This window comes from Corticium candelabrum, chromosome 10 (genome assembly GCF_963422355.1).
Source record: "Corticium candelabrum chromosome 10, ooCorCand1.1, whole genome shotgun sequence".
In the NCBI taxonomy this organism is placed as follows: Eukaryota; Metazoa; Porifera; class Homoscleromorpha; order Homosclerophorida; family Plakinidae; genus Corticium; species Corticium candelabrum.
The window spans coordinates 7,388,035-7,402,685 of record NC_085094.1 but is presented as its reverse complement, the minus strand read 5'-3'; the positions used below and the strand labels follow the sequence as shown (position 1 = coordinate 7,402,685).

Here is a 14,651-nt window from a genome sequence, read left to right as displayed (position 1 = left end):
AGTTCCTCTAGAATAATGCAGTGAGTAGGAAACACTATTGATTTAGCATTGACCAAACATCATTATGCATTGCAAACAAGTTTTCATTGTTTATTTCTGACAGACAGGTAATTGTAAACACAAAATAGACTGTTTTGGTAAAAAGCTGTCATGAACGTTATTAGCTGCGTATACTGGTCGTCTGAAGTTGTGGTGTGCAACTAAACAAAAGTACTGCTCTGTGTCTGGCTCCACAGAAGGCGTGGTACATTCCAAACTAGTGTAGTCTCAATAACCACGCCCCTTTGTGCAAAAAGAAGCAACGCTAGCAAGACCAACCCTCCAATTGGAAGTCACACAAACCAGATGTTGTGACAAGAAGCTAGCAAGCACTTGGGAGCGTACCGTAGTTATTTGCTACGTCACGTGACCATTACAAAGTCCCGTTTCTTATGGCTCATAGCTGAAATCATAGAAACCGTAACTGTACTATTATTGTGATCACTACAAAAGATCACCCGGATAATCAATATATCACTTGTCACATCACTTTCAACACACTCCCCTTCCAAACTTCCAAACTTTGCATCCTAATTAATTGCCGAGCGTAGCCAGGCTTCTAATCTGGGTCACACAACAGAAAGGGGTGTGGTCCTATATGGCTCTCCATCGAGCTCTTGGTATGTGTGTGTGTGTGTGTGTGTGTGTGTGTGTGTGTGTGTGTGTGTGTGTGTGTGTGTGTGTGTGTCTCTGTGTGTGTGTGTCTCTGTGTGTGTGTGTGTGTGTGTGTGTGTGTGTGTGTGTGTGTACACACAAATCTCAAATTTCTCCCACGACAATGTTTCATGCTAGGACCTACCTTAAAAAATTGTTTCTGTGTCCGACTACAGATGAGTCTAAGAACGATTTGTTTAAGTGAGCAAACGGTGACGAAAAAGCTTCATGAACTTCCATCGCCCCATCCTTTTGTATTGTAGCTAGGGATTGTGTGTACTTGACAACCAAGAAACACCTTCAGGAGTTGAATGCCACCTACAGTCAACTATTCACACGTCCCATACTACAATCAATCCTTTACTACACTGTGCTGCATCTAACACTGTTGATAGTCAATGTATGCTGATATCAATTTCTATGTCAGTAAATACCATACCACTGTCGTTACAACGCAACTGAGTGCATACCTAGACTGTACATTTCAATTGTCTTGATCACGATCGCAAAACGACGACTACCTATACCAGGCCTGTAACCGTAATCTAAACTACTAGGAAGATTGCATGTTTACTTCCATATCAGCTAGGGTTTCAACAAATACGTATTGTCTAGTTAGGACTCCGCGTTTCAGTAGACGGTCTGAAAACTCCGTTGAACGTGTTACTCACGAACCAGAAGCACCTACAAATGTAGCCTCCTACCCAGGCCCTCTTGCCAGCCCAATAGTTATTTAACACCTGCCAAAAATTCATTGGCATCATTAGCCACCAATGCTTTTTACAGTTTTGTAGCTCCCTGCAGAGAGATAACTATTCCATAAACGTCATGCGCACACAAAGAGAGTCCCGCTGTGACATGAGCACTTTGGAGTATGTACGATAATCGGTAGCCTCGAACTTCCAGACCAGAGAGCGCGCAAAACGCGCGACTAAATGATTTCGGAAATAGCCTTCTAAGCCAATCAGCTCCTTACAACCGAAATGTCGGTTACAAATTCTGATCGGTTTAGCAGTTATTGGTTATGCTAAGTGCACTAACACTGATCGATTGCGCACGTGTGAAATCCTCATGGGCGGCTAAGTGCACGCCAGAGCCCTGATGAAGACTCTGGTACACACACACATCTTTTTCAGCTTCAGTTCTTCGATATTTTCAAGCTTGCGGTGACAGGACATGCACAGCAGCGTCGCCAGACCATCACCTTTGACAACTGGTCGAGCGGTAGTCTCGCTAGTCAAGCGGTTAGACTAGCTAGCGGTCTGCCGAAGAATCAAAGAGTCGTCGTTTCATACCGTCTACCAAGATATCACCGCAAACACGGCAGACGTCTCTTCTTTGTTCGTGAGATCTCATGGCATTTACAAATGATATGTTGATCTAGGTAAAACGATCCTACGACTACCATTTAGCATCGCTTTTGATAAGTACTTCCGAAATCATGTAGTACGTGTAGAGTTTAGAGTTCGCGCGCTTCGCGCGCTCTCCGGTCTGGAAATCCGAGGCTAGATAATCGGGTGTATCAAAGACGCTAAATCAGACCTGTGACGAGCTCTGCAGCAGCCCACGTAAACGTAGGTGAGTAGGAAAGGTTTTCTCTCACCTCACACAGTAGGATATATTAGCTAGAGCAGCTTACCTGCGCAAACGCCGTGCAAACACAAAAGCAGAAGACAAGTCGCGGACAGCAAGACTTTCTTCATTATTCCGTGACGAACGCCCACAACATACGGTACGGATAATCATATAGCGTGTACTAGGCGCTAATAAACACAAAATTGTGAGCGCGCTAAAGTGTGATAACGCACGTTAAGCATAAAAATTGATATCAACAGCATATTCATTATTAATTGCGGTTACAAAAATTTTCAAAAGCAGCGCCTGTTCTAATTAATTAGGTTAGAACCATTACCCGGAGACTATCGTGGTATTACTGTACACCACTTGTACTTTTAGTAGGTACACAGTGACACTGTGTACCGTGGTGCACGTGGCTAGAAAAAGGCAAGCACTGCAGCAATCTCGCGCTTGCAACCAGCGTTTATGATCAAATTGTCGTCCGTCCGTGTTTTAGTGTAGTACTTTTAGAGATGCACACGTACTGTACGGTACCAAGTAAACACTAGACTACCGGTACACCCAGAAGCAACAGACTCATGACTCCGACACAACAGTGTAGTAAGGCTGTAAGTAAGCTACCAGTTTGAAGACTCTATTTTAGTAACTAGTAACACTACCAAGCTACACGAATCTCGTACATACCCATACCACTGGACATGAACAGTTGAACCCCTAACAAACATTAGACTCGCCCTAGACGCAGTGTCGATTGCAGCCCCTGTACAGTATGTACCGAAACTAGAAAGAGACCACGCGGTGGGCTGTGTGCGCCATACTCGATCCGGGTCTTACCTAATCACCATGCCTTAATATGCGGGCGTCTAAAGTACAGTCAGTCTAGTAACACTACATCTCCCTTGCAAGTCTTTTGCGAATAGTTTCACTAAACTAGCAGAATGAACTTTTCTACGTAATACAACACAACTCAACACTGACAGTATGTGTTCTCTACCAGTCCAATTTCTCCGGTGGTCGAACAACGCGACCGCTGCGAGTAACTACTTCTCCTGAAGAGTTACCCGGTGCTAAACTTTCTGGGGTGTCCGTTGATGGGTCAGCAGCTGTTCTATTGCCTTTTCCGCCGTCTAGTGACGCATGAGTCGTGTCGTCCGAGGATTCCGTGTCGTTGCATGTTCGCCAGCTGATCGTCTTTCATGGGCAGAGGGTTGATGTGTCGTCGGTTCCGTCGGTATTCTCCATTGGGTGTGGCAACGATATACGATCTGTTTGCTGGTTTTGAGATGATTACACCTGACTCTTGACGGTCTGTAACGAATACGAGGCTGCCGGTAGGTAGTGGTACGAGTGTTGTAACACCGTGACGTAGGTTGTAATTGAGTTGCTGTCGTCCCTTGAGGCGTGTCTTGTGAGCTCTTAGTGTTTCCTCGTCGGGAAGAATGGGGAAATGTAGTTCCGATGTTATAAGTATGGTTGTATGTATCCGTCGACCGAAGAGAAGCTGTGCTGGACAGTATCCGTTCTCCAATGGTGTGGACCGATACGCTTGCAAACAAGTTTCCATATCTGGTGTTGACTGTAGTATTGTTTCTACGGTCCTCACTGCTCTTTTTGCCATGCCATTTGCTTGAGGGTAAAGGGGGCTACTTGTAGAGTGCCTGAATCTGTACTCTTTTACAAATTCGGAAAACTCTCTTGAACTAAACTAAGGTCCGTTGTCTGTAAATAGCCTTTCAGGGATGCCGTGGCGAGAAAAGATGGAAGGTAGTTGTCAAATGGTATGTTTCGTAGTCGAAGTTTGTGTAGGGCATACCTCCACAAACCGTGAATAGTAGTCGACAAGCAAAAGGTAATTTTTTAATTAATATTCGAAAAAGTCCGCTGCTATTTTTTGCCACGGTAAGTGGGGAAGTGAACTCGAGACTAATGGTTCTACTCGTTGCTGTTGGTGTTGGGCGCAAGCACGACAGTTGTGTACGTGCTGGTCTAGTTGTGTACTCAGACCGGGCCACCATACAGATTCTTTTGCTCTTTGTCGACATTTGGTGATACCTTGATGTCCCGAATGTAGTTCTGCTAGGACTTTAGGACGGGCTTTATGTGGTACTACGATTCGTGGTCCGCATATGAGAAGACCGTCGTGGTTAATCGTATATTCTCCCTGTTTCGGCGAGTACGGTTTAAGTTCGTCAGATAAGTCATATGTCACGCGGCCAGCCGTTTTTGCAGTACTCGGCAATAGAACGACAAACGAAGTCTTCCTCTTGGAGAGACAGAAATTCCTTTATTTGTTCATCTGTAACCGGTAGGACATCAGTAACGGCAGCCAAGCAGGCAGTGACTTCTGCTTGAAACTCGTGGTCACGCCTTGTCGCTCTATTAGTTGGCGCACGCGAGAGTGTATCGGCTGTGACTAGCTCTTTTTCAGCGATGTGCCTGATAGTAAATCGTACTTCATTAGCTTCTGTCGAAATCGTAGTATTCGCGGCGGTAGACTATCAAGGTTTTTCGTGCACAACAGCGGTAGCAGAGGCTTGTGGTAGGTTACGATGGAGAATGGTGAGCCGATAAGGTAGTGATTGAACCATTCACACGCCCACGTTACTGCTAGGTCTTCTTTCTCAATTTGTGAGTATCGATGTTCGGTGAGTGTCATAGCTCGAGATTGGTAAGGGACAGAGCGCCACTCTCCTGAGGGCTGTTTCTGGCGTATGACGGCTCCCATGCCAAACGAAGATGCGTCTGCCGAAATCTGTGTCTCAAAGTTGACGTTGAACGGCGTGAGAACGGTGTGACTGGTCAATTCTGCTTTGATGGTTTCAAAGGCTTGTTGCTGTTGTGGTCCCCATAGCCAGGCGCGGTCTTTCCTGAAAAGCTGTCGAAGAGGTTGCGACAGTGTATCGAGCCGAGGAGAAAAGCGGTCTAGTTGAATGGCCATTCTGAGAAATCGGCGAAGGTCTTCTACGCTTTGGCAACTGGGCAAGTTGGTAAGAGCCGCGACTCTCTCTGGGTCAGGCTGTATTCCATCTTTTCCGATCAGGTAGCCACAGAAGCGAATTACCTCTTTGCCATATTGACACTTTTCGTTGTTAAGAGTGACCCCTGTATCGGCAAGGTGTTCTAAGACGGCGGCAAGGCGTTTGTTGTGTTCTTCTGGCGTCGCTCCGAATACGAGTATATAATCCATCACGAAAATTGTGCACGCAGTCCAGTTTCTCCAACAGAGCCGACATTCGTCTTTGAAAGTGTTCTGGGACTGATGATATCTCGAATGGTAGACGACGATAACAGAAACAATCGAATTGTGTAATGAATATGGTGAGAGGTTTGCGAGGCTTCGGCCAAGAGAATTTGGTAGAATCCACTGTTGGCCTCGAGTTTAGAAAATATGGTTGTCCCTTGAATTGTTGCTAAGGGGTGTTTCATGGATGGGAGGATGTGACGCTCCCTACGCACATTTTCGTTGAGGCGCGCGTAAAGTTTGTACAGATGCGAATGTTGCCGTCAGGTTTGGACACAACCACCATGCCAGAGCACCAGTCGGTTGGTTCGTCTATGCGTTTGATAATGCCGTCTGACTCCATGCGCTGTAGAGCTGCTTCTGTTAGCGAAAGAGGAACTCGACGAGAAGTAGCTAGAGAGAAAGGAATTGCGTCTTCCCGTAACAAAATGTTATGAGGGAGACCTTTGAATTTTCCCGAGTCCTGAAAAGAGTGACCGGAAAGACGTCTTGGCGTTCTTGATGTCGATGGTGCGTTCGCTGATGTGATTGACTTGTCCTAATATGCGCAAACCTTGTATAGCTGGTCTTCCCAGTAGAGGTGCCTGTAACCCACGTACAACGTAGACCGCGTGGTTCGGCAAAAGAGCATCTGGAACGGTACACAAAAGTGGGACTTTGATGCACCCTGAGACGGGAAATTGGTTGCCGTCAGGTCCGTGCAGTATAAGGTCAGATATTTGAAGTGCATATCTCTGACCCAGGCGTTGTTGATAGAGTTGTTCTGGGATTGCAATAACGTCGGCCCCTGTGTCTATTTTCATAAGAATTTGTGAGTCTCCGAAATATACCTGTTTGGACCACGCATTGCCAGATTCAAGGAGGTTAAGAAAAGCATTATCTTGGACTGTTGTGGAAGCTGCGAATACAAAATGTGCTGCTGCGGAGCGACACACAGACGCAAAATGGCCTAACTTGCTGTATTGTAAGCATTTTAAGTTTCTGGCGGGGCATTTGCCACGAGGGTGTTTGTCGTATCCTCGCCATTAACAATTTCACGATGAAGGCATGCTATTTGATGGTGGTAGTTTTCCTTCTTTTCTGGAAGGACGTTGGCGTTGTGGCCTGTCTTGTTGGGCATAGCTGTGCACAGCGTCAGCAGAAACAGCAAAGGGGTAGGCGTGGCTTGAGGGCCTCTGACTATTGACTGTTGTGCCTTTACTGCGTCGCTGTTACGTGCTTTTGTCACTGCTGTAGCAAGGTCCAGATCTGATGGAAGGTTTAAGCGTTCGAAAACATCTTCATCAAAAAGGCCGACTAGCACACGATCCCGTATTAGCCGTTCTTTGAATATCCCTGGTTCACCATACACCTCGCGTCGCATCGCGTCAAAGGAGGCCGTTTCCGACGCGACGCGCTGAAATAGGAAAAAATCCTATCCAACACGTCGCGTCGAGTCGGAAACGGCCTCCTTTGACGCGAGACGACGCAAAGTGTATTGTCAACCAAGTTTAACACTTTACACCTGTAGCTACCAAAAGCACAGTTTGTTAAAGTTTTACTGTATACATGCCTATGCAGTCACTGATCAGGAAGTAACGTTTAAGTTAGTAAAAGTGCGGGAACTAGATAATCCCTACAATTGCAGTGCATTTTACAAACACGCGGTTAACAAGGATCTGATTACATCTACGTGACTATAGAAATACTGCAGTACAGTACCACATACATACAACTGCATACGGGCATAACAATTCATGGAGCCACCCTGAGCACGTTACTGAGAACTCAGATCCAAAAAGTCTTAGTAGTGACGTAATGGCTGTGATTGTGCTATTTGCACGTCTGAGAGCGGGGGTGATGTGTGAACTGTTGCTTCTTGCTGTCAGTTCAAACAGTAAATTTTAAACTTGAAAGTTAATTATACTAGCTAACCCTTCATACAAACTAGCTACAACATACAACACATGCAAGCACTAACAGATGAATTTTAAATGCTAAAAAGCCACAAATCGTTATCAAAAAGTTATTTCTTCTATTACATTGAGATCAAAGTCCCGATTCACCATCCATACTCTCATACAACGGTTCCTCATTCTTCCTGTCTTGATCTGCAACAGCTTTAACCTCTACATATCCACGTGATTCATCACTGCTGCCCGCACCTGTAAGAGCAAATGTGCTTATTTGCGATAACTACTAGACAAAGACTTGAGTGTTTTAGGTTATTCAGTGATATACTGTATACAAGGCAAGACTTGATCCTGCATGCACAAGTCAATAAATATTAAATATAATGCTTGTAATTAAACAATCTCAAAAGTGAAAGACTGCAATTTCACGTCATGTCAATATTCTCACCTGTAGTAGTGTATAAGCTATTAACTGTCATTATCTCATTGCTTTTCTCAGATGTTGCTTTAGAATTAGTAATGACGCTGTCATATTTCATAGGCTCCGATTTTGTCTCATTTCTATGAATAGTGCACCTGTAATTTTTTCTGCATCACACATACCAGCATAAAAGTTAAATATTTCAAATATTTGTAACTTAATGTCACCTCAGAGAAACGAAAAGTATGATGATTAGCACAAGAATGATGACACTTAGTGTAACAGAAACTGCAATGATCAACACAGAATTTGATGATCCTCCAGATGGTGACACAGTTGTGTACCCTACATACAAACAAATAAAAATTACGTGCAATTTAACCTAATCAGTAACCAAATACAGCTTATCATCTATAACTAGTATGTATACAGTATAATAATTGTCTCACTTGTAGCCTTACTGACTGATGAGAACTCCTGCATCTATTATGCACAAAAAATTGCAAACTAATTAGTCAATTACAATATATATTAACCAGTACATACCCCATCATCTCCAATTCCAATGACGCGAATATAAACTAGATATGACTGTCCTGGCTGTAGTGGTCCATTTGTGTACTCTACACCTCCAGCAGACACCACTAAACCATTTCCAATTATAAACTGATGTCCGCCTATGTTCTTCTTGTAGTAATCATATTCATATCGAGCTGCCAAATACCAGATGCTACTCTTGTCATATGCTTTAATATCGGGTAGTATATTAGCTGCCTCATCACCATCAGATCCTGTCACATCCTCGTGCACAATAAAATCAACATACCTACAACAAGTCAGATTAGAGTCTCACGTTCAATTTGCTTAAAACACATGCCAGTACTTTATTGGACCATTGGAATCATCAACACTTGGAGGCACCAATGTTATAGTTGTTGCTGATGGTCTTGTGTTACCAGTTAATGGTTTATCTGGTTTAAGTGGAAAAGACCGAAGAGTTTGCACTTGAATAATGTTGCTAGGCAAACTTTCTGAGTTAAAGTTGGCATCGTTTGTAACTGATACGAAAATGAAGTATGTTGTGTATGGACTAAGATTCATCAACGTGTATGTATTTCGACTAATGGGAATGACAGGTGACGTGTCATATTGCAAAGTATCAGTGCTATAGTAAACCTACACACACAAACATTGCAGTACAAAACAGCAAATGCCTAAAATTAAACGTGCATGTACTGACTGTATAAAAATGAAGGATGCCGTTTGAGTTCACAGGAGAATCCCACTGAATAGAAACTGAATTTGATGTCACACTTGAATTTCTCACATGCTGAGGTGGAGTTGGTGCTGGATATACAAAAACAACCAGTACGTAGACAGTCTAGTAGCAAACTTGGTGTATTGGCTAGTTACATAACAACTTACTTATTGCATGTGCTGCTACTCTTATTGATGCTGCTGGTCCAACTCCAATGGTGTAGGCTTGAACCGTGACATCATAATATTTTGATTCTTTCAAGTTGCCAATCACCTGGCTCAGCCCTTTTACACGATTAAAGACCATTTTGGTTCCACTTCGGTCTGCCAGCATGTATTCAACAATGTAATATCGAACAATTCCATTTGGTGTGGTGGGTTCCCTCCAACTCACATTAACTGTATGTGGTGGATCGATAGTAAATGTCACATCACGTGGTGCTGTTGTAGGAGCTGCAATGAACCACATATACAATCAATACATGTTAGGTGATACTCACCAACACAATATAGTAAACTACTATTAACATACTATTGTATAAATATACTGTTTTTGTCATTACTCTATACTGCTCTGGTAATTAGCAAATCCTTGATCAACTTAATTGAGGCACGTTCGATTGACCTCTTCTAGAAGGAAGAATTTTTTCAGACGCATTCAATTCAATTCATCTCTGACCTCTTCTGAAAAACTCTTCCAGCCTCTTCCACTTCTTCCAACTCCTGGCTGAAAGACTCTGAAAGAGACGTCGTTACCATCTCCCGCATGCTCAGTGAATGACCATATTGTCAGACTAACAAAAAACAATTATTTCAGCATGCACAGTTGGTATATGGCTCTTCCAGAGAGGAAATGGTGTTCGATTGACTCCAATCTTTCAGTCTAATTATACCTCCTTCCAATTGAGTGTCTTCCAAAGTCTTCTGGAAGAGGTCAACAAACATGCCCATAATTGAAGTTTTGACTATATCTAAAAATATGCTTGTTGTATATAGTAAAAACTTACCATCTTCTGCTGTGTTGGCAACAATGGCAGTACTTCTTTGTCCTTCCAACACCTGACCATCATGAGACCGAACGTTCACTGCTGCCACCTCAACACTGTATTGTGTAAATGGAGTGAGCATTGTCAAATTGGCCCACTTGGCTGTTACATTCAGTCTCTTGTACTCATCCACATCTCTCACTTGACGAACATCAATTGGTTTGTAGTAAACAAAGTAATAGCGAGGAACACCATTAGGTGTACCGGGAGGTGACCAAGTCAAAACAAAACAGCGAGCAGAAGCATTTCCTAAAACACTCACTAAATTGGGAGAACCAGGATCTAGTAAATACAGCAAATAACACAATCACAATACATAATTTAACCCCTTAAATTAGAAAAAACATTACAGCCTTCAGCAGTAATCACAGATACCACATTAACAGCTGCCAAACTTCCAGGTTCGTAGCCATGCCTGTTGCTTGCTGTTGCTCTAAATCTGTACTTTGTAAATGGACTGAGACCAACAACAACAAACGATTGAGGACGACTAGCACTAAATTCTCTTTGTTCCCACTGCATGTTGCTGGTGCCACTATCCAACTGATATTCTATACGATATTCAGTTACACTTGAGTTTCCATTTTCGGGACAGTTGACTGTGAAATTCACTTCAGAGTCATTATAGCTTTTGACTGACAACACAATACATCTCTGTGGAGGACCTAAAACACACGTACCACATATAGTTAACCAAACATACAAAATGTACACAAATAAGTGTGAAAAGAACGATACCTTCAATTGTCAACTGTACTGATGTATTAGTGGACCTAGTACCACCCTCAATAGTGTTATTAGCAACACATGTGTATGTCCCTTCATCCTTAAATTCAAGTGATGTTAATTTCAGAGTAGATCCTGTTGCACTCTTGCCTCCTCTCCATTCATAATCTGGAGAGGGATTACCAACAGCAAAACAGATTAAAGTGATACTTTGTCCTTTCACTCCCACTGGATTGGATGGTCTAATTTCAACAAATTCAGAAGCATCTAACAACACATCACTCTTAACAATGCACCATGAAATGTTACCAAAGCAACTTACATTTGACATTAACTGATGTAGCTGAAGACATATCACTAGCACCATACTTGTTAAAAGCCCTGCACTTGATTAATCCTCTATCTGAACGCTTGACAGACGTAAATTTCAATTTCCCAGTAAATCTGCCCACACCATCATCATTCGTTGAATTTGTTACTCGAGAGTCTAATACAATAGCTGAATCAACTCCATTCTCTTCTCTGTACCATCCAAACGTAATGTCTCCACTCAGACCAGAATACTGTGAAGCTGAGCAACTCAACTCTTGTACTGACGACTCATCAAAAGAAAATCCTGGTGACTGCCCAGCTGTTGGTGCACCTGTAATCATATCATAAACTTAATTAAATAAAACAGTAACAGACATTAGTACAACACAACATGTCCAACTCTGTATTAATTAACACTAGATGGCATTAATCGTATGTGTAAAATGCCATCATGTAAGAGACCATCCCAACAGCATGTAGTTTCTCAGCCAGTGTACTATATGGGTCATTATACAACACGTATGTATATCTGGCCGTTGTGACGTAGTGTATATTACAGCCTAAAAACTGTACACAATTATATGATAAAAAATTAACACATTCTATTGCAACTGTGTTTATATACATATTCCTGCCTTTATTATTAGCTTTACTTGTGCCGTTTGAAGTTACTGCATTATGATGAAACCTTGATATCACAAATTCCAAACGACCCTAAGGCTCTTTTTGCTATATCAAGGCCCCATATCATGCAAAAGCACCTGGGACTCTGCTCACAATCAACAAATGCAAAGGTAAACAATCGTACACAATTCTTCCATCTAATTGTGTCTGCATTGCTACAAACAAGCTGATCTAATCGTGGCAAACATTGATTGAGAAATTCTGTATGCAGCAGCAACATCTTTCTTCATGTCTCTGCTTCTTTATAGTAACAGTTTGATTATAAGCAAGTTTGTTACATCAAAGGTCTTACAATGAGGAATGTTTACAATTAAGACAAGATATCATGACTAGCTGTGCAATATTGACGATTTGTTGCTGCAATTAACAAACCTATATCTTTACCTCCATAAAACACCAAGCACAAAAATCCCACCGTCCTTACATGGTGGTTGTTTGCTGTCACAGTTCTCAGTTGGCAACCCCAAACAGTACATTCCATTGTGTTGCTTAAGACGTGCTCGTGTACGAGTGCGAGATCCAAAACTACATGATGATGTACAATCTGACCATGAGCTCCATTCACAGTTTACTAACGACAACAATACAATTACTATACAACACTAAAACCCAACTATGTTTCTGTATTTATACCATTGACGTTCAGTGTGAACGACTTTGACACTATAGAGCCATTAGTTGCAGTATATTGACATGTATACAGACCATTGAAAGAAACACTAGCTGACTTGATGTAGAGCCGCTGCACACCATTCTCATACACCTGATATACACCAGAATTCTGTACACTTGAAGATGCTACATCATTGGTTGTGTTGTGTTTCCATTGCAAGAGAGCATTAAAGTTGGTCACATCAGGACTGATACCACAATCAATAGAATTAGAGTAATCTTGATTCTCATCAACTGCCACACTTGTTCCTTCAATATGCATATTATTGTCTAGAATAGCAATCTCCAACTCTACAACAACAAGACATTTTACTCTTCATTCAACACCTACCTACACCACAACATCATCTAACCATAGTTGAAAGTCACCTCACATACTTGAAGAAAATGACTTGTCACTTTTCTCTCTATATTAATGTATCTTCCCCAAACTGGTGGGTTGCAAGAAACATTTCTCCAATTCAGAGAGCTGGCATCTGGAGCCTTTCCACAATTGTGGTTGTCATTCCCATTGTTTGCTAAATTGTTACCAACAAAAACATAGACACTTGTATATTTACCAGGATAAAGAGTAGCTTGAACAGTTGAAACAAAGTATTCCTTCTTCAAATCAACACGAAGCCAAGGATTGGTAGATTGAGCTGTACCAGTACATAACGCAAAAGCAATGTTTGAATTGCCATCTATTGCTAATTCAGCATACAAGCCAGCTGGTGCACTCTTTGAGTTGACATAGACTGAATTCATAGACGCTGTTGCTCCTAAACTGACAGCTAGATTGGTTGCCATACCTACATCACATAAACATTGCCCATAAAGCAACAAGTGTGACTACCACCATAACAGTAATCATACAAGATGTGACTTGGCAGATCTCAGTTGATGGTCCTGTACACATCTGACCACTTATTGTAGCTGCTTGACTGATCTGCCGAGTTCTGGTGCCATTTCCACATTCAACACTACATGAACTCCAACTACCCCAAATGCAATCCACTGGAAACACAACACAAGACAGTCAATACAATAGTATTCATTCACCAACTTACAACTATCTTAGTAGATGATGCCATAATCATTACTTCAATAATAAAATTAATGGTTAGTTTACATAATAAATCTAGGTTAACATAAGGAGGTTAGCAAAAGCTTTGTAATGTTAATGTAGCCGTTGAACTATGTATTAATACAAATGACTGTGAGAGTGTAGCATTGGTCGGTTAGCATTGTATAGCTGGTAGCCTTCTTGATATGAGTAAGCGCAGTAGTTGTTCAACCCAACGAGCATCGCCCCTCACTCTTCCTCGGTCTCCAGAAGAGAATTACTTCACTTTTGTATCAATTCGCTTGCTCCTAGAGCAACATCATCTTGCCTCCACTGGTTCCAGGCTGGAATGGATCAAGTGACTGTCCGCTGTTTTTTTCCTACTGACGGAATTACTAAAACAACTACAGAGCCGGCCGCAGCTTTATCCACGGCGGTGGCGAAGGAAACGCCTACCATGGCCATGCAGATTGACAGCACATCGCTATAGACGGTGATTCAGTCAGCAGTACAAGCTTCGGTAGCTGCCATGTCTGAAGCTATTTGTCCTATTCTCAGTCATTCGCAGGGGCAATGGAGCATGTCGTAAGTTGGGTAGGAGCGTGAAAGGACATCGGAGTACATGAACTAGGGTGAGCTTTCAGTAAGCATTTTCCTGTCGGGAAGCGCTTTCTAATGTCAAATTGGGGGTAATTGCCCCCTCTTCCCCCAGCTCCACCCTACTGGTTCAAGATCCAGGTCAGTCTCTTCCCGCCACACCACTAACGACTAACAAGGGTGGTGTCCCCATGGCAACAAAAGTCTTGATCTCCGGTTCAAAGCGCAGACATGTCCACGGCATCAGTTCATGGCGTCAGGCTTGGTCTGCGTACGCGGCTGCTACAGTCCTACTAGCGGATCTGGCTCGAGGTTACAAACTTATTCAACTACCAGTCTATAGTCGCTAAAGCTAGTTCAGAATACCAAACCTCAGCCAGGCTGAAATATAATAGAGCCTTTGGTTATTTTGCCGTGCAAGATGGGACATGATCGACCATCATTTGTGAGCTCGGTGCTTCACAGGTCGCGCAGCAACCTCTATCAC

General features: G+C 42.6%; 1 protein-coding gene across 1 annotated transcript; it reads right to left on the bottom strand.

Annotated features, from left to right (window-relative positions):
* Nucleotides 1–8,052: 8,052 nt before the first annotated feature.
* Nucleotides 8,053–12,603, bottom strand: LOC134185384 (phosphatidylinositol phosphatase PTPRQ-like). Its single transcript, XM_062653165.1, has 13 exons — nucleotides 12,579–12,603; nucleotides 12,484–12,513; nucleotides 12,275–12,421; nucleotides 11,177–11,497; nucleotides 11,065–11,121; nucleotides 10,867–11,022; nucleotides 10,479–10,793; nucleotides 10,090–10,410; nucleotides 9,251–9,535; nucleotides 9,066–9,172; nucleotides 8,709–9,001; nucleotides 8,275–8,651; nucleotides 8,053–8,170 (listed from the first exon to the last, which is right to left on the bottom strand). The coding sequence occupies exons 1-12, from the start codon at nucleotides 12,601–12,603 to the stop codon at nucleotides 8,357–8,359; spliced, it is 2,352 nt and encodes a 783-aa protein (XP_062509149.1). The 3' UTR covers nucleotides 8,053–8,170; nucleotides 8,275–8,356.
* Between the last annotated feature and the right edge of the window lie 2,048 nt (nucleotides 12,604–14,651).